Source organism: Leucoraja erinacea, chromosome 11 (assembly GCF_028641065.1).
Source record: "Leucoraja erinacea ecotype New England chromosome 11, Leri_hhj_1, whole genome shotgun sequence".
Taxonomy (NCBI): domain Eukaryota; kingdom Metazoa; phylum Chordata; class Chondrichthyes; order Rajiformes; family Rajidae; genus Leucoraja; species Leucoraja erinaceus.
The window spans coordinates 359,732-379,594 of NC_073387.1; the positions used below are offsets into that span (position 1 = coordinate 359,732).

A 19,863-nucleotide genomic window follows, 5' to 3' on the forward strand; every position below is an offset into this window, starting at 1 on the left:
CTGGTAGCTGATTCTTCCAGCATCTTACTTTGATCAAATCCCACTAGGTCTGCTATAGTTCTAAATATCCAAATGCACCAAAGTGCGTGAAAATTCAAATGTTTGTAGGAAAGAATTGGCAAGGGTTTGCAGCAGAATGGCTGGCGTCATGGATTTGTGGAAATTAGTGGCATGGTGCAAGGAAGGCGCACATACAAGATGAACTCTTACACACCAAAATGTGCTTACCTCAGCAGCATTACTAAAGGAAGGTAGCTAGTCACAAACTGAAAGGTGACTCATGCTTTTAAAAAACAACCTCACAAATGTCATTTTAGTGTTTTTTAATTTTTTGTGCATTTTAATTGATTTTTATATAAAAAGAAAGCAGAGTTACCACAAATTACAAAGGGCAAAACACTAGCCAGAAAGAACCACATCAGACTAAAAAGCAAAGACTAAATGATTAAGTTTATGTTACAAGCTCTTGTTCAAGTATTTTACAAGTTTTTTTTAAAAGTGGGGTAAAACTGCGCATATGGTAGTTTTTAGTACAACAGCAGCCAGCATAAGGAGATTCACCAGCATTTTAACAGGCCTCTGAGCATTTCACTTCAGTCTAATGTTCCACTGCGGCACTCAACCTATCTCTACTTCAGCAATGAAACTGCTGAATAACTGCAGGCCTGTTGTTGGCTCATAAAACCACCGTACCCCCTTGCAAACCATCAATGGTCATTGGTTGTATTGAAAACTGAATATCCTATCAACATCCTTGGCAAGTGAGACCAGAGACCTTCTAAAATCAAGCACTGCTGACAGAGGAAGAGGATTGGAAGCACAAATCAATGGGGTAGGAGATTTCCAAATGCAGCGGTAATAATGGGAACTCGACCCAGGACTAGCTTGGTGTTAAAGGGAAAGCCATATGGTGCTCCAGTCACTATTCATTGGTAGAGATTAACCCCGAGCCCCCAACCCCTCCCCTCCTGAATGGACAGACTGTTGCACAAATGGATTAAAATTAAACATTGATATACACTCCTGCCACACTTACTGACAGGCTTATTTCCGGTTGAATATATTAAAAGTAAACAATGACTCTGTCTTCATGTGTGAACTGACAGGAGCTTGAAATGAAAAGGAATGTGAGCGGTGTAAACGCGGGCTAATGTTGGTGGAAAGTTGCAGACAACAAGTGATCCACAACTCTCAAAAAGAAAACCAGAGCAAGAAACTCTCCAAATCCAGCACCATTTCTGAGCCACCAATGACCTGAGAACTTAGCATCAGCAAAGGGATTAAGATTTTCCAGAATATTTTATTCTTCCTCGTTTCATTCTGTCCCTTTCAAAAAAAACCCCCCAAGATCAATAAGCCAAGAATTTTAAAAGCAGTTTTAAAGATACAAATGCACTATATCAACTTGCAGAGTACTTAAACGCCAGAGTTGCTCTTCAACTTTAGTTCGACAGGAGCCGCCACATCTATGCCACGAGCCGTATCTGCAGTCAGACTCGCCCTCTCAGCTGGCGGGACGCAGCCAGCAACACCCCAGCATCTGTGAGATGTTGCAAAGATGGTTTGCTTTCTGTTCGTCTTCTACCACACTAGATAACACTCTCACTTTGGGCAACAGCACAGGAAATTACTGTGCACGAACGTGAGGAAGTGTAATTTAATGAACCCCACACCTGCCATGTTCACTGACCTTCCTGAGGCGAGCGAGTTCCCCTTGGATAATTATCAGCAGGGACTTCACAGTATGCCAGATGCATGAAGCGGGTTTCTAACTTTACACATTTAACAACGTTAGCACTCATCGTTATGCTGTGTCAAGGGGTTCTGTCTAATCGGGAGTGGCTGCAGCAAGATATGGCTGAGAGGGCAGGAGCCACAGTGGAAAAGGAGAGTGTGGTGCATGGGGAGAAGATGTTAACTCTGCTGAATGAGAGGGATGATGGGGAAAGCAGGCTAGTAGGGTCTCTGCAAGCTGCCTCTCACTCAGAATAAATCCACAGCACCTTGTGTTGTAGCGGACTTGCACTTAGCATCTGTGAAACCCAGATTTTTTTCTTTGGCAAATATGAGATTGTTGAAGATTCTTATTTAGAAAAAAAAAATGACATTCAGCTACAAGCTCGTGGACTTGCGTTATATACAAATTGTCCATGAATCGCACACTAGAATTTTAACTGCAACAGTGTGATTTCACTAAACGGCAAAGATAAGCTCTCCAAATATTCCAAATCACCTGAAATAAAAATGTTCTTGTTTCAAAAGGCATTTTGAAAGAAATTCATTAAATAAAAGCAGCTTCACATCACCATAACTGCTGGTTGCACATTCAGGAATCTCTACCTGAATTACTCCAACATTCCAGCCTTTCAGTTACAATAGATCCATCAGTTAGGCATGAACATTCTGGTTAAGTAGTTGAAACCCTGACCTGTGAATGATCACAGTCCTATGATTCCAGGGAATCATTTTCAGGAATCCTGGAAGTTTATGGGATGACTGGAATCGTGAAATGTAAACAATGCGTTTTCAAAATCACAGAACTAGTGTCAGGTTAGAATTGACAGTTGGAACGCATCAGGCAGCGATCTGGACTTCTGCATTCAAGCAGGTTTACTTCCATCACACCCGAAAGACAGCACAGATACTTTCAGAACGTATCTCCTCGTGGTGAGGTTACAGAGGACACGTTCGACTGAGAAGCCCACCAGCCCTGGGATGCAGGGTTGGAACCTGCACCAATTTCACCCACACCCTGTACACTGATGTGCCTGGTCAGCATGTTCAATCCCACTCATCCTCTGTAAGAATAGGCATGGATAGCAAATGCTTGCCTGAAGAAATCACATCCAACGGCACAGACCAAACCTTTGGTTTCAGGATTTTAGCCCTTCAGTGAGCTCAGCACTGAGGAGAGGAAGACAGAAGCTGCAATTTGTGATGCCTGCCAGACCGTACAGCTGTAGCTGGGACCAGGCTCATGGGAATACACCCCACGCAACTTAGGGCACTTCAAATATTCACTTCAATTCCGAAAAACAGACTGCTGAATGTGTGAGGGACAGGAAGAGAGTGCGGGAGGGATGGGGCAGGTGCCGAGGGAGGGGAGGTGGATGGCCGAGAGAGGGGATTTGGGAGGCGGAGGGGAGAAACAGGCTGAGAAGGGGGACGGGTGAGACAATGAACATTAATTTTCCGCATTGAAAGTGTCACACCCTTTGCCATTGAGATCTCCTTGAGGAACGTTTGACCCAGGATTTGAGCTGGAGCCAGAGAGGCTACCTTAGTAGATTTTTCATCTCCAGCTCCTCTTTTGGGACCTCTTCAGCCCACCCAGGAGATACTTGCACGGCAATCACAACATATTAAATCCCAGATCACCAGCTTTGCAACAGCACATCCCAATACATTGCGACACAGCAAAGCTGCAGCAATTGCAAGGCGCCATGTTTTCCCCGTTCACTGCTAACCACAGACCACAATGAGAGTGACAATGGTGAACAAGATGCAGCTTTGGCTCCAGGGTTGTGGTTTCAGGACAACACCATATCAATGGGGCATCAGGTCACAACTTTATCAGGAAACCAAAAAAAAACTGCACTGTGACACCCCTACATAACACATGACAGCTGAAAATGACAATCCCCAATATAACTTCAGCAATACTACTCCAAGCAGCTCATCAGCTCCCGACGAAATCAAACTCTTGAATTTTTCAAGGTGTTGTTGGCTTGAGTAGAGGAAAATAAAGGACACAACTGGAGAGTAGCAACAAAGGAGTTGTGCCAAATATACGCTGCAGTGGCCTGGCTCAGTTTAACACGGGACCACTAGCTACTTCCTAATGTCAGTATCTCTGGCTGCTGGGCTGTTCCAAGTTCAATTCCAACAAGTGGAACAAGGCCTGAGTACCTGTCACGCAATAGGATCTGCAGTTTAAAATCACCATCCCTATTCGATCCCGCCTGCGGTTACTTTAATCGGGTGCAAACAAAACCTTGACAATTCAAAATCCAGGATAAGGAACTGATAATTTTATCAACATTAGCAGGCCAATAGGAGAGTCATTAGTTGAGTGAGCAGAATTTAACTATGTGCTGCTCAAAAAACAGGAGCAGGCAATAATAAGGCATCTTTTTAATCCCATTCTCCGCTGGGGAGGGGTTCTGATTTTTTTTGGATATCTGAGTGAAAGCTGTATTGTCGACTCCCAAATCAAGCAGATGAATTATATTTCAGACAATTGTTCTCATGCAACATTCATTCATATGGGTGAAGGCGTGAACCCAGCTTTGAATACAAGACTTCAGGCAGTTGATTCAATTGCCCACTGCCCAGTTGAAGAATGTCTGATATCCAGCCCAGTTTTTCTGTAGCTCATTGCGGTGACAATACCAAGGTTCAAATAAAGATCCAGGCTAGAGAGGCAGAGTCCACTCTCTACTTGTCTGTGGTCGCCATGTCCTGGAGTTCTGCAGAAGCATCCTCCAGGCTTGGAGGAGAGTCAGCTCCTTCTGTCATTCTTTCAGAGGGGAGTGGTGTCCCAATCTCAGCCTCACCGGCAGCACCAGAGGTTTTAGTGGAAGACACGGATGGCAGGCGGCGCTTTTCCTCACCGCCTTGTGAAAGTCGCTTGCGGCCAACTTCATCGCAAATTGGAGGCTGCAAGAAGAACAATCATTCATTCTATTGCCCACTTTCAGCTGACTACTTAATAATTTAACAACTGGGAATTAGGCAGGGAGCTAAAACACAAACAGCAATTAATTATTTATTGGAGACACAAGAGACTGCAGATGCTGGAATCTAGAGCAAAACACAAAGTGCTGGAGGAAATCGGGTCAGGCAGCATTTGTGGAGGGAATGGACAGATGACATTTTGAGAAGAGTCCCTACCCGAAACATCATCTGCCCATTCATTTCACAGATGCTGCCCAAGCTGCCGAGTTGGATCTTTGCTCAAGGAAGAACTGAAGGGCCTTGAGACCGTCCTGGTGGGGGATGGGGACTATATGTATATGGTAAAGATGAGGCAATGGGGCCTAGAAATTGAAAGCTATTGAACAGTTGAGGGTGTGTGGGATGTCTTGGATGTGGGTGAGAAGGGACTGGACAAGGGGGTATAGGATGGAATCAAGGTATTTGGAGATGCGTTCTGTGGGGCAGAAGCAGACAGATGCAATGGGTCTGTTTGGGCAGCCCATTTGTAAATAGATAGAAGTGGGCAGTGCGGGGTAGTGGTGAAGTTAATGAAAGCAATGACTTGTGCACAGGTGCAGGAGGCAGCAGTCGATGTAGTGGAGAAAGAGTCAGGTATAGGACCAGTGTACACCTGGGACAAAGACTGTTTGATGTAAATGACAAAAAGGCAGGCAAAGCTGGGGCCCATGTGAGTGCCCATGGCTAGATCTTTAAAGTAAAGAAAGTGAGAGCAGTCAAAAGAGAAGTTGGTGAGGGTGAGGACAAGTTCCGTCAGTAGAGGGAAATTAATCAAGTCTCTGTTCAAGGAAGGACCAGAGGGTCTTGCCACCTTCCAGGCAGGGAGATGGAGTTGTAAAAGGACTGTACATCCATGGTAATGGTGAGGCAACGGTGGGGGGGGGGGGGGGGGGGAGGGGGGGGACTAGAAATTGAAAGTTGAGGGTGTGTGAGGTGTCTGTGATGAAGGTTGGAAGGGACTGGACAAGGGGGTACAGGATGGAATCAGGTATTTGGAGATTAGTTCTGTGGTGCAGGGGCAGGCAGAAACAACAGCCCTGTTTGCAGATTGTGGACAGGAGATAGAAATTGGTTGTGTGGGGTCTGGGAACGATAAGTCGGAGGCTGTGAGGCGAGGTGGCCAGAGGTGATGAGATTGGAAACAGTCTAGGAGATGATAGCCCGGAGTTCGCTTGGGGAGTCGTGGTCAAGGGGAAGGTATGAGGTGTCCGAGAGCTGGCCTCAGTAGGGTAGAGGTCAGCCCGCCAGACTACAACAGCATCTCCCTTGTTGGCGGGTTTAACAACAATGTTTGGATTGCTGCTAAGTGAGCAGAGTGCTGTGTGTTCATAGGGGATGAGAATGGAGCATGGATAGGTCAATGGTTGATGTGAGGAGTTGCATTTAGGGAAGTCAAACCGGCAGGGCAGGATCTTCAAACTGACCAGTCGGGCCCTGGGGAGTGTTGTAGAACAGTGGAACCATGAAGTACAAGTACATAGTTGCATGAAAGTGACCACGTGGAGAGAGTGGTGGGAGCAGCTTTAGGCATGCCTGAGTTAGACCAATGAGTATAGACATTAGGATGCTGCGTTGTAGTTGTACAATACGTTAGTGAGGGCGCACAACAAGTATCGTGTTCAGTTCTGGTCTATCGGAATTATGCCTTTAAGGCGGAAAGAGTGGAGAAAAGCTTTACAAATATGTTCCAGGAAAGGTTAGGCAAGCTAAGAATTTATTCCTTGGAGCATAGGGGACTGCAGGTGATCTTAGAGGTTCATAAAATCACAAGGGGCATAGAAAGTGTGAATGCATAAAGTATTTTCCCCAGGGTTGGGGAATCAAGTTATAAAGGGCATGGAACATAGAAAAGCACAACATGGGAACAGACCCTTTGGCCAACAATGTCTGTGCCAAACAGGATGCCAAGATAAACTAATCTCAACTGGCTGGACATGATCCATATGTCTTCATTTACTGCATATACGTGTGCCCGTCCAAAAGCCCCTTAAACACCACTCGTATCTGCTTCCACCACCATCAGCTTGTCAGTGCTTACCAAACATCCAACAGCCTCAAAACTTGCCCCACACATCTCCTTCAAACCTTTTCCCCTTTAACCTTAAACCTAGGCCCTCTAGTCTTTGGCATTTCCATTCTGGGAGAAAGGTTCTGTCCATCTACCTACCCATATCTTTAATAATTGTATACATCTATCAGGTTTCCCTTCAACATTTTGCACTCCAGTGAAAAGAATCTAAGTCTCTCCTTATAGCCTGAAGTTCTCTCAGTCTGAAGAAGGGTCTCGACCTGAAACGTCACCCATTCCTTCTCTCCAGAGATGCTGCCTGTCCCGCTGAGTTACACCAGCATTTTGTGTCTACCCTCTCCTTATAGCTAATATCCCTCAATTCAGGCAGCATTCTGGTAAACCTCTTTGGCACCCTCTCCAAAGCCTCCATATCCATCCTGTAATGCGGCGACCAGAATTGCATACAATACTCCAAATGCGACCGACACCAAAGGTCTATAAAGCTGCATTATGGCTTACTGACTCTTACAGTCAATGCCCCGACATATGAAAGCAAGCATTCCATACGCCTTCTTAACCACTCTGTGTTCTACTTTCTGGAACCTATGGATTTGGGCCCAAGATCCCTTTGCATATCAATGCTGTTAAGGGTCTTGCTATTAACTGTATACTTTCCCCTTACATTTGACCTCCCAAAGTGCAACACCTCATACTTACTCGGATTAAACTCCAGCTGCCAATTCTCTGCCCTTTACTGTAACTCATCTATATCCCAATGTATACTATGACAGCCTTCCTCAGTCCACAACTCCAGCACTCAATGCAAATGTACCAACAAATCCATCTACATTTATATGCACTTATAATTTTATATATATATATAAAGATAGAGATAAACATATGTATATATACACACACACACAGTAGTGCCCTCCATAATGTTTGGGACAATGACCCATCATTTATTTATTTGCCTCTGTACTCCACAATTTGAGATTTGTAATAGAAAAAATCACATGTGGTTAAAGTGCACATTGTCAGATTTTAATAAAGGCGATTTTTACATATTTTGGTTTCAACATGTAGAAATTACAGCTGTGTTTATACACAGTCCCCCCATTTCAGGGCACCATAATGTTTGGGACAAAGCAATGTCATGTAAATGAAAGTAGTCATGTTTAGTATTTTGTTGCATATCATTTGCATGCAATGACTGCTTGAAGTCTGTGATTGCTAGGTGTCTTCTCTGGTGATGCTCTGCCAGGCCTGTATGGCAGCCATCTTTGGTTTATGCTTGTTTTGGGGGCTAGTCCTCTTCAGTTTACTCTTCAGCATATAAAAGGCATGCTCAATTGGGTTCAGATCGGGTGATTGATGCCCACTAAAGAATTGACCATTTTGTAGCTTTGAAAAACTCCTTTGTTGCTTTAGCAGTATGTTTGGGATCATTGTCTTGTTGTAGAATGAGCCGCCGGCCAATGAGTTTTGAGGCATTTGTTTGAACTTGAGCAGATAGGATGTGTCTATACACTTCAGAATTCATTATGCTACTGCCATCAGCAGTTGTATCATCAATGAAAATAAGTGAGCCAGTACCTTCAGTAGCCATACATGCCCAGGCCATAACACCCCCACCACCGTGTTTCACAGATGAGGTGGTATGCTCTGGATCTTGGGCAATTTCTTCCCTCCTCCATACTTTGCTCTTGCCATCACTCTGATACAAGTCAATCTTCGTCTCATCTGTCCACAAGACCTTTTTCCAGAACTGTGGTTGCCCTTTTAAGTACTTCTCGGCAAACTGTAACGTAGCCATCCTATTTTTGAGGCTAACTAGTGGTTTGCATCTTGCAGTGTAGCCTCTGTATTTCTGTTCATGAAGGCTTCTGCAGACAGTGGTCATTGACAAATCCACACCTGACTCCTGAAGAGTGTTTCTGATCTGTCGGGCAGGTGTTTGGGGATATTTCTTTATTATAGAGAGAATTCTTCTGTCATCAGCTGTGGAGGTGTTCCTTGGCCTGCCAGTCCCTTTGTGATTAGTAAACTCACCAGTGCTCTCGTTCTTCTTAATGAGGTTCCAAACAGTTGATTTTGTGGTTTGGCTGATGTATCTAACAGTTTTATTCTTGTTTCACTGTCTCATAATGGCTTCTTTGACTTTCATTGGCACAACTTTGGTCCTCATGTTGATAAACTGCTATAAAAGTTTTCAAAGGTGATGGAAAGACTGGAGGAAAGACTAGGTGCTGAGAGCTCTCTTATACCTGCATTAAGGAGGCATTTAAACACACCTGAGCAATTACAAACACCCGTGAAGCCATGTGTCCCAAACATTATGGTGCTCTGAAATGGGGGGGACTGTGTATAAACACAGTTGTAATTTGTACATGGTGAAACCAAAATGTTTTAAAATACCCTTTAATAAAATTTGGCACTGTGCACTTTAATTATTACAAATCTCAAATTGTGGAGTACAGAGGCAAATAAATAAATGATGGGACTTTGTCACAAACATTATGGAGGGCACTGTATATATCTCAAACAGCAGAAATCCCAGCACAGATCACAAAGCAGGTATGATTACAACATTTGAAAAAACATTCATTCAGGTACATGGATAGGAAGGGCTGAGAGGGTTATTGGTCAGACAAATGAGATGAGCTCAAACGGCATGTTGGTTGGCATGAACGATTTGGATTGAAGGACCTAGTTCCATGTGGTACAACTATGACTCGTTATTCAACTGTTGGAAGTTTCACATTGAAACTGGTACTTACATCCACCCGGAAGTCTTCCAAGCGTTTAAATTTGCCGAGGTATTCCTGAAGTTTTGGGTCAATATCCAGATTCTTAGCTTTCGAATACTTTAGATAGGCCCAGAATTTCTCGAGTCCATACAGCTGCCCTAGTGTATCAAATACAAAACAGACAATGCCAACTTTACCATAATTTAGTTCTACAGGTCTCAGGTTTCCCATGGATGCCAATATACCCAAAATATTTCAAAATCTACCCATCACAATGCCCCATGGATATGAAATCTATGCAAAATATCTCAAAATCTATCCACCCCAGTGCCCCAAGGATGTGAAATCTACCCATAGCTAAACATGAAGTGACAATGCCCCAAATGCCAAATACAATCCCACACATTCTAAACATTCCTAATAAAGGTAGATAGGGGTGGCCAAGCCCATCATATAAAAAAAGCAAACGAGCTTGGGAAGAATCACTGCCTTTTTTAAAGATATCTTTTCTCCAATGAGGAGCTCATTGGGTCTGGTGAAGATGCACGGGATGCTCACTAGGACTCCGATGGATGGGAGGTTAGGACATCCTTGGATAAGAGGCTGGGGGACGTCAACATTAAGAAGCCCGTCTCTCTGACTGCACTTTTCTAATAATGATGGCACAAGTGACCAGAGAGCCACAGAATAGTCAAGTTAATGGAATTCTCATGGCAGCAAGAAAACCAGTCATTATGAACCTGTTGAAGACTCACCATTGTCATTCACATCCCAGAATAAATCTGTTACATACACCAAGTCAGCTACAAAGCAACAACTAACCTGCTTCATAATCCGCAATGGTTTCTTGCTGGAAATCCTTGAATATCTCCGGTCTAAATTTCCTCTCAAGGCCATAGCTGTAATATCTGAAAAGGCACTCCAGCCCGTATCTATAGCAGACAAACATGGATAGGAAAGGTTTAGAGGCATATAGGCCAAACATGAGACGGTGGGACTAGTGTAGATGGGGCACTTTGGTCAGCATGGGCAAGTTGACTGAAGGGCCTGTTTTTGTGCTTGCATGACTTTCTGACAAAAGTGGTGTGGTTTGAGGCATGACGGTAGAGATAAACAGCAACAATCTTCCCTGGGATTGCACCACCGGAGTCTTCTTCCCTCCCTTTTCCCAATTCCCTCAGCTTTCAGCATTTTAAAGGGATCATTCCCATTACAACTCCTTACTCCTCTCATCTCCACCAATCATTCCCCCTCTTACAGCACCTTCCCATGAAGGAGATACAGTACCTGCCCTTTAATTTTTTTGCTTTCCCTCCATTCAAAGGCCCAAACTGTCTTTCCAGCTGAAGCACTGATTTAATTGCACTACTTTCAACTGGTGTAAGGCAATTAGTGTTCAAAATGTGGTCTGCTCCAGTGGGCACAAGCAAATGAAGACTGGTTGAGGACTTTGAAGAGCACCTTCTTCTCGGATGCAAGGGTGACTGACTGCAAGGTTCTAGTTGCTGTCACTTTAATGCTCTGCACCATCCACTGCCATTAGGACATTTAGAAATCTTTCAAATGGTGGATTACAGTTTTTCTTTTCAATAGGATCTCAGTGTTGTACAGGAATCATGTGCAGGTGTAGCAAACATGGACTACAAACAGTTTATGGGCCTTGGTTACAAATGATCATGCATGAATTCAATCAAATGCATGAATCTAATCACATGTGGCCAAAGGACCGAGCTCTGCATTCACTTCCTCTGTATTTCTTAGCAATATCCCAAGCTACTCAACACCACCCTCACACCTTCCCCAGCAAACATCAGGCAAAAAAGGCCATTCATTCATGAGTCTGTACAGAGCTCTTGTGCCATGGCAGACCCATGGCTTTCACCCCCCACATCACCCATGTCCAAATGTGAACAAACAAAGATGAACGGGCTGGAGTGCAATGTAGGAAGTGATCCTGCTGCTGTAGGACATTGGTTACCTGTAACCTTCTTCCCCATCCTCTACTGACAACTGCTTGAACTCTTCATACATCTTCTTGTTGAAATGATCTCTCAGGAAGAATGACCAGAATCGGAAGAGTGTGTTCATTTCCTGAGACTGTCCAATTCCCAATCTCTTTCGCTCTGTGGGAGAATGACAAGTCAGAGGGCAGCAGATACAAGGATCAATCTCTGCTTTGAACATATTCGATAGCGCCACCCCATCACATTTTCTTTTTGTCTATTCCCCTCAAATATCTCAATATATTTGAATCCTAGCCTTAGTTACCTTGCAACCTGATCCCTGTAAATGATCTCAGACCATATGCGTTCATTTATATTTGTGCTATTCACTCAACTACCCCGTGTGCATTCAGATGGAGAACTATTGATTTTAACTTATTACTTTTCCTTCAAATTCCTTCCTGGGCATTAACATCTCGGATGACCTGTCCTGGGCTCAGCACATAGATGTAATCATGAATAAGGTGGTGCAGCGGTAGAGTTGCTGCCTTACAGCACCAAAGACCCTGGTTTGATCCTGACTACGGGTGCTGTCGGTACAGAGTTTGTATGTTCTCCCTGTAGGTTCGCACATTCCAAAGACATGCAGGTTTGTACGTTAATTGGATTCTTAGTGCGTAGGATTGAACTAGTAGTGTATGGGTGATCGCTGGTCAGCACGGACTTGGTGGGCTGAAAGGCGTGTTTCCACGCTGTACCTTTAAACTCAACTAATCAAGGTGCACAGTTGATCAGATGTTCTTAGAAGTTGAAAGAGATTTGGCATGTCATTGAATACTCTAACGAACATCTACAGATGTATTGTAGAAAGTATCCTGATTGGTACAGCAGTTCCAATGCAAGAAGCTGCACAGAGTGATGGACTCAGCCCGGTCCATCACATACAAACCCCTTTTCCCATCAAAGTGGAGGCTGCCTCGAGAAGGTTGCATCTATCATTAAGAATAGTAAGATTAAACGAGAACTTACCAGTTTGAAGTTTGATCTTGATTTTATGAGGAGTTACGATGAGCGATTACGTGAAGAAGGGCCGTCCGTCTGCGTGCGCGTCAATCTTCAAAGCAGCGGTGTTAAATCACAGATAAAAAGAAGACCTGAGAATAGTAAGATTGTGAAGAAACTAGAACTTCCATATGACCTTGATAGTATGAGGGTGGGAGCGGTGGGCACGTAATCGCTCATCGTAACTCCTCATAAAATCAAGATCAAACTTCAAACTGGTAAGTTCTCGTTTAATCTTACTATTTTACTTCGGAGTCACGTGAGTGACTACGTGAAGATTTCAAAGCTCTGTGATTTTACGCCGGTTACGAATCCAGGCGTCACACACTGAATGGATTGACCATGGATGCGTGTAATCATTAAAGCATTCAGACATTACGTAGTTAAGTAAAGAAACTGATGCTTTAAATGAAAGAAAAGTTTAAAAAAAAGTTACCCCTCCCAACCTTGGGGGGGAAACTAAGGGACAGAACTTAAAATGGTACGTGCAAACACCCCCAGTCTGGTTATGGGTTTGTTTTAAAACCGGTGGACCGTTATTTCATTCGTCCATCCTGCAGCCACTAGGATGTCGTCAAGGGGCACGTCCATAGCTCTTGCTGCCGACGTAGATGCAGCCCTGGTGGAGTGAGATTTAACCATATAAATGTTTACTCCTGCTACCGCCATTACCTCTTTTGACCATCTGGAGATGGTTTGAGTTGACACCTTTTGGTGTGGTTTTTTTATGGCTGATGAGGACCGATTGTTCTGAGCCTCTGAGGTTCTCCGTAACTCTCAGATAGTGGTGTTAGTATGTTACCACCCACACAACCGTTGGTCCTCTGGATATGCCAAGAACTGGATCTCCATCCCTGGCATTCCTGGCCTGCTCTGTTTTATCAGGTTCCTGATTAGGAATGTTATGTTGTTCATATTGGTGGTCATGTAGTCCAACCGTAGCTTTTGCAGTGTCTGGACTCTTTGTCAGCATACCACCTTCAGGGTTAGTTATAGGCGGTCCCCACTGTCAAAGTAGGGTTTGTACCACGCTCACATCCCATGTGTCAGTGTACCTTGGCCTTGGAGGTCTTAAATTGTAAATTCCCTTCATGAATTTTGTTGTAAAGGGGTGCGTTCCTATCGAACTGTGCCCTGCTTCCGGCATCAGATTGGAGGAGAGTGCGCCTCTGGCACTATAGATGCACTATAACTTAGTTTATAGTTATAGTACAGTTGATAGGAACTCCAAGACATCCGTTATCCGAACTGTGTTGTATTTGTTCGGACAGTCCTATGCCTTGAAATGGCCTCCTCAGAATCTGCAGACCAACAAGTTATACGTTCATGTAGTGGATGATTGCTCCCTGTAACTGGGTTCACTAGGAGGTCCCTGCTCTTGGGTACAGCCATTACTGGCTGGACTATAATTCCCAACATTTTTGGGGACCAGGCTTGAGTAGGCCAATCTGGCACTACCAATATGCCTGTGGCTTAGTCTTGCTTGATTTTTGTCAAGCATCGGTTTGTGAGACAAATTGGCGGAAAGCATACATAAACATTCCTCCCCAATTGAGGGAGAAAGCATCCACTGCCTTGCTCCTGGATCCAGCTCGCAGGACACATATCTGGGTAACTAATGGTTAGTCTAGATGCAAACGGATCAACATCTGGTATGCCAAATCGTGTAGTTATTTTGTTAAATACTGTCTGATTCAACATCCATTCTGTGTTGTTATTAAACATTCGTGATCCAGCATCTGTCACCGTGTTATATCTACCTCGTAGATTTCCCAAATATTCCTCTCGATACACCAGTGCCAAATGAGGTTCGACAATCTGACGTAAGATACAGATTTTACACCACCCTTGTAAATGGATATATGCCACCGCAGTGGTGTTATCAATCTGAATTTGAACGTTGCATTTCGCTACAGAGAACCTTGAGTCCATATTGTGCCCCCAACAATTCTGGGTAATTGATTCCATGTGTTGAGGAATTACAGACTTCTGCTCATTCCATCTGCCCCCACAGCTTTAGACTGTGTTGGTGTCGCCCCATCCTTAGCCACTTGCATCCTTAGCCACTGAAGAACCCTCGATGGCTTTCGAGCAAAATTTCCCTGAGCTGTCTCCCATTCGTTATCCACCATAGTTATTCAACAATGGCCTCTGCTGGCAATCCATAGTTTGCCAATTCAGCCTGCATGTAATCTGAGTGTTAGTTCCTTTGCTTGCTGTAAGTTCTGGTAATGCAAAGGCCCGTACTGCTGGGAATGCAGCTACTATTTGCCAATTACACTCGCTGTTTGCCTGATAGATGGCTAGAATTTGACTATCAGGTCATTGCAGGCTCAATTAATATCGTTGTTTGCCCCTAGGCAAAGTCACCAACATATTTACTGTTTTTGATAGTAAATTCTAGGTAATCAATTACCCTTGTAGGTGTCAATTTTGATTTAACTGGATGGATGAGGTAACCAATTCTTTCAAACAGGGTTTTGGTTTGCTTGACTGATGCTTCTGCCAATTCTTGGTGACTCCAAAATGAAAATGTCCTCCAAATATGCCATTACTATGTGGTTTTGAGACCTTTGTAGTCCCAGAATTGGTTTCTGTAGTTTAGTCAATAGTCTAGGAACTGATGTCAACCCATTTGGCAGAGCCATGCCATCCAGTTAAACTTCAAATATCTCCTGTTCTTAATGAATAGACACCGAATAGTATGCATCTTTGAGGTCGATGCATGCCATGTGACCATTTTATAGGAAGCTCCTATAAAACAGTAGTTAGACCGTAACAAAAAATTGCTGTTTCTAAAAGTCTGTACTGCACAAATGAAGTGACATCCTCCATCTGTCACCTGTCCTGGAAGGCAATCCTGCCCAAAATACTGGGCCTGCCTTGAAGCCAATTCAGGTCTGAGTTCCAAGTCTGCTTCGAAACTATGTATATTGTGCAGTAAAAAATAATCACATGTTGTTATCTGTTTTTTAAAACCAGATCTGAAATTCATGTTATTGTCATTTTGAACAAAAACACAAGAGTAAAATTACCAACATGTAACTGGTCCACAATCCCTTGTTTCAGTAAACCCAGACCCACCTACCTCCATGGCTACCGGTGGTCTTGTGGTAAGCCCAAAGGCCCCTGATGCGGGTTCCTTTTCTCTCCTTGATTGGGAGTAGGACTGGTAGGGAGTGTGGATTCCATGTTTCTCCTGACCTCTGCTTGGGTCTTGGTCTGAAAACCTCATCATACTGAGCCTGCCTTGTCGGACAATTCTGGCCATAATTCTGAGTCTGCCTTGAAAGACGACTCTGATCATATTTCCATGCCCAGCTTTCAAGCTACCACCGGCTTCAGTGAACCGCTTACCCCCTATGGAGGTGTGGGGTGTGTTGTCGCCTACTGATGAAGTTTGCTTGTCGTTGGTACCTTGATTGGTCCGACAGCTTTTGCTTCCTTCTTCTGGTCTTACCTGAAGAGAGGATTCGGCGGCTGGTTTCTCCAAAGTCACCCTGATAGCGCTGTTCCCTTGCCGGCATTGTAGCGTGCGGATATTCTGCCAACTGCTGTCTCTTGAGGCCATATGCATGTGCTTCAGTATGTTCATACTTTAATTCGAGATCAGTTACCTACTGATCTCGAAGTCAAATTTCATTTGAACGTTATGTGAGGTTCAAATGACAAATAAATGGTACTGTATAGTATTGTAATTCGAGATCAGTTACCTACTGATCACTCACACTCTCCTCCATTGAGAGTGAGATTTGTAGGTAGCCCTGAAAACAGGTGCTGCCGCAGGCCCCTGAGGATACCTGCGCTGACATGGCCCCTCCAGCGGGCCTAAATGAGATTCTTGCTTTGGGTCAGACTGAAACTGACCGTGAATGCTCCTCTCCTCAGGGCAGGAGACATTTTCTAGATCTCTATCCAGGGAAGCACCCAGTGGAACCTGGATGATTGCAGAAGTATTTATTTTCTTTTGTGCTTATTATTTATTTTATGTAAAGCTCTTTGGTGCAAGTTAACAAACAGTGCTATATAAGTAAAAGTTACTTACTTACTTCCTTTCTTCTGCTTGTCCCTGGGAAGGTCCCCCCCCCCCCCCCCCCCCCCCCCCCCCTGCTTTTGTACTCTGATTCAGAGTGGTTTCTTCCATATGTACTTCCCCCTCCAAAGGGGAAGATATTGGGCTGCCCCATTGTGCGAGGCTCCCGGTACTGCCTGCTGCTGTAGGCCCCGGGCTGACAAAGCTCTCTCCTTAGAGCAGGTCATTGTTGGAGCAACTTCTCCAAAAAGTTGCTCCTATGTGGGAGAGTGGTCCTCAGACGCTCTCCGTTGAGGGAGGGTATCCCTTTTCCTCCCCGGACTCTTCTGAGTCAACGGGTTGTTTGACTTGCGGGTGGATTTTCCCGTACTGCAGGACCACCAACGGAGCTCTCCTCCTGCAACAAGTCTCCTGCCGGTTCAGCTGCCGGCGCTAAATGTTGGGAAACACCGTTGCCCGCTACTGGGATATGCTGCGGTCTTCGGCAGCCGACTTCCCCGCGGACCGTATCCTCGACATCTGGGCTCTGAAACTACAAAAAGTTTCAAGCCCGAAAGAACGCAGGTAAGTAGTTCAACTTTCCTTACCTGCCCATCCCCTAACGGCCTGGGAGGACGCAGTGCCTCTGCCAGTCCGTCGCGCGTTTGCGTTCAGACATAATGACGCGCACGCAGACGGACGGCCCTTCTTCACGTAGTCACTCACGTGACTCCGAAGTAAAATCCCCACCATCTTCTCGCTGCTACCATCGGGCAGGAGGTACAGAAGCCTGAAGTCCCACACCATCAGGGTCAGGAACAGCTACTTTTCTACAAATTACCTGCAAAATCGGAATCCCACCTCAGCAACTGAAAACCAGGGACTACCTCTTGCACTACCATTGACATTTTCGAATTATGCACATTTGCACTAAGACCTTGATTTTTGTAAGCCATTTTCTTTTCACTGTCTTGAAGAATGTGTGATTTATGCATAATTGATGTTTTAGTGTGATGCTGCAGCAAGCAAGTTGGCATCGTACCGTTACCTCACCACACATGTGCGTCTGACAAACTCAATTCCACTTCTTCCATTTCTGAAGAAGGGTCTCGACCTGAAACGTCACCCATTCCTTCTCTCCAGAGATGCTGTCTGTCCCGCTGAGTTACATCAGCTTTTTGTGTCAATCTACATTTCCTGGAAAACCCCCTGCTCCTTCCTGCTACATTTGGGTTATGGTTAGGCTGTTTTGTCTTGCATTTATGCCTCTTATCCTCGCTAAATACCCCTTCAACTAAACCTTGATAATTATGCCATCTCAATATTGAGCCCAACTTGTTTTATTGAAAACAACAGCTTGCTTCAGTGAATTTTCCCACAGTATGAGTCCTATTCCCATGAGGACCAGATCGCAGTTCCCAGAAGAACGGCCATGTACTAATTTGCCCAGATACCATTGATTGGGTAACATTGACTGCTCACCCCTTAGCCGATTTGCACCTCCTTTCTAGGTGCATAAATGATTATTGAGGAATTACTGCTCCATGCGAGTCTTAGACTGGAGCAACCTTTCAACCTAACAATACCTGTACAGACATCAAACAACTGGTTGGAAAGGTGACAAGGCTCCAGATGCTGGAATCTGGAGCAACAAACATTTTACTGGAGAAACTCAGTGGGTCAGACCTCATCTGTGGGGTAGGACCTGTTGAGTCAAAGCCTTGCATCAGGGTGGAGTGGTGAGATGTAGATGCATAGAAAATAGGTGCAGGAGTAGGCCATTCGGCCCTTCGAGCCTGCACCGCCATTCAATATGATCATGGCTGATCATCCCACTCAGTATCCCGTACCTGCCTTCTCTCCATACCCCCTAATCCCTTTAGCCACAAGGGCCACATCTAACTCCCTCTTAAATATAGCCAATGAACTGGCCTCAACTACCTTCTGTGGCAGAGAGTTCCAGAGATTCACCACTCTCTGTGTGAATTTTTTTTTTCTCATCTCGGTCTTAAAGGATTTCGCCTCTATCCTTAAGCTGTGACCCCTTGTCCTGGACTTCCCCAACATCGGGAACAATCTTCCTGCATCTAGCCTGTCCAACCCCTTAAGAATTTTGTGCGTTTCTATAAGATCCCCCCTCAATCTCCTAGATTCTAGCGAGTACAAGCCGAGTCTATCCAGTCTTTCTTCATATGAAAGTCCTGATATCCCAGGAATCATTCTGGTGAACCTTCTATGCACTCAATCTATGGCAATAATGTCCTTCCTCAGATTTGGAGACCAAAACTGTACGAGACAGGAGTCATTGGAAGAATGAGGGTGAAGGATGACAGGCAGATTGAGACAGAAATAAGGAAGAGGAGGATGAAGGTGGAGACAGCTAGGTGGGTGATAAACACAACACAAAGTTGCCAGTGCTGGAATCTGATCAGTCGGGAAGATAATAAAACGAGCCATTAGCAGAACGAAGGGTCGATGGAACCAGACCAGATGGGGGAGCCGAAGGATGAAATATATAGTTGGTACCAGGATTGGAATGGGTGCGAAAATAAGAGATTAGTTGGTGGACAAAGAGGACAGAAATGGGCGAGTCAGAGTGGGATCAGAAAGTTTAGGGGGGGTGGGAAGGGGAGCAGTCCGTTGTCACATCCACTAGGCACCTACCATTTAGGCATCTCCTGCGGAACTTGTGGTAGACGTGTTGTGTGAATCCATTCTCCTTCAACAGCTCGTGGGAAGGATGCTGGAACTTGGGAAGAGATTGTGGTGTACAACCGTAACCACCAGCCACTGGGATTCCTTCAGAAGGACTGGCATTTGAACTGAAAACAACATTTATTGTTTAACATCTAATAGTAACTGTAAAGTTAATACAAGTCTACTTCTGCAATAATAATCCAAGTGCCCAATGAGAATGCCTCTGAAGTTAATGCCTACCCAACTACTCCCCTCTCTGCAGATGCCACGGTGTTAATCCGTCTCAAACTGCAGGGGCCATCCACCTCCAAACACTGTACCAACGTCAGGCTATTGCTATGCCTTTATTCAACAGCGAGCACATTTTCATATTGTCAAGCAACCCCCCCCCCCACCCCCAAAAAAACAGGCCTCATAATAGAACCCCCCCCCCCCCCCCCCCATGGTTCCCATAACATTACATCCTTCACCCCCACCCTCATCATAATATTACATCCATCACCCCCTTTATGCCCAACACTCCCAGAACCCCACCTCATTATCATCCGGCCACACCCTCTCTATCTAGAGCTTACAGAATGGCACTCAGACCCACCCCTCCACCAGCCGTTTCCTGCAATATTACCTGAACATTTGTTTCATGTTAATCTCGCTGGAAGTGACCTCAGACCA

General features: G+C 44.8%; 1 protein-coding gene across 3 annotated transcripts in view; it reads right to left on the bottom strand.

Annotated features, from left to right (window-relative positions):
- Window positions 1-308: 308 nt before the first annotated feature.
- The window catches only part of larp1 (La ribonucleoprotein 1, translational regulator), a 131,036-nt gene continuing 111,481 nt past the window's right edge, over window positions 309-19,863 (bottom strand). For all 3 annotated transcript variants that reach the window (XM_055642542.1, XM_055642541.1, XM_055642543.1), the window contains exons 16-20: window positions 19,159-19,316; window positions 11,456-11,600; window positions 10,300-10,409; window positions 9,508-9,635; window positions 309-4,659 (exon numbers count right to left, since the gene is read on the bottom strand). In XM_055642542.1, coding sequence (XP_055498517.1) covers window positions 4,438-4,659; window positions 9,508-9,635; window positions 10,300-10,409; window positions 11,456-11,600; window positions 19,159-19,316 — 763 coding nt within the window. In that variant the 3' untranslated portion in view covers window positions 309-4,437. The remainder of the gene's footprint in view (window positions 4,660-9,507; window positions 9,636-10,299; window positions 10,410-11,455; window positions 11,601-19,158; window positions 19,317-19,863) is intronic.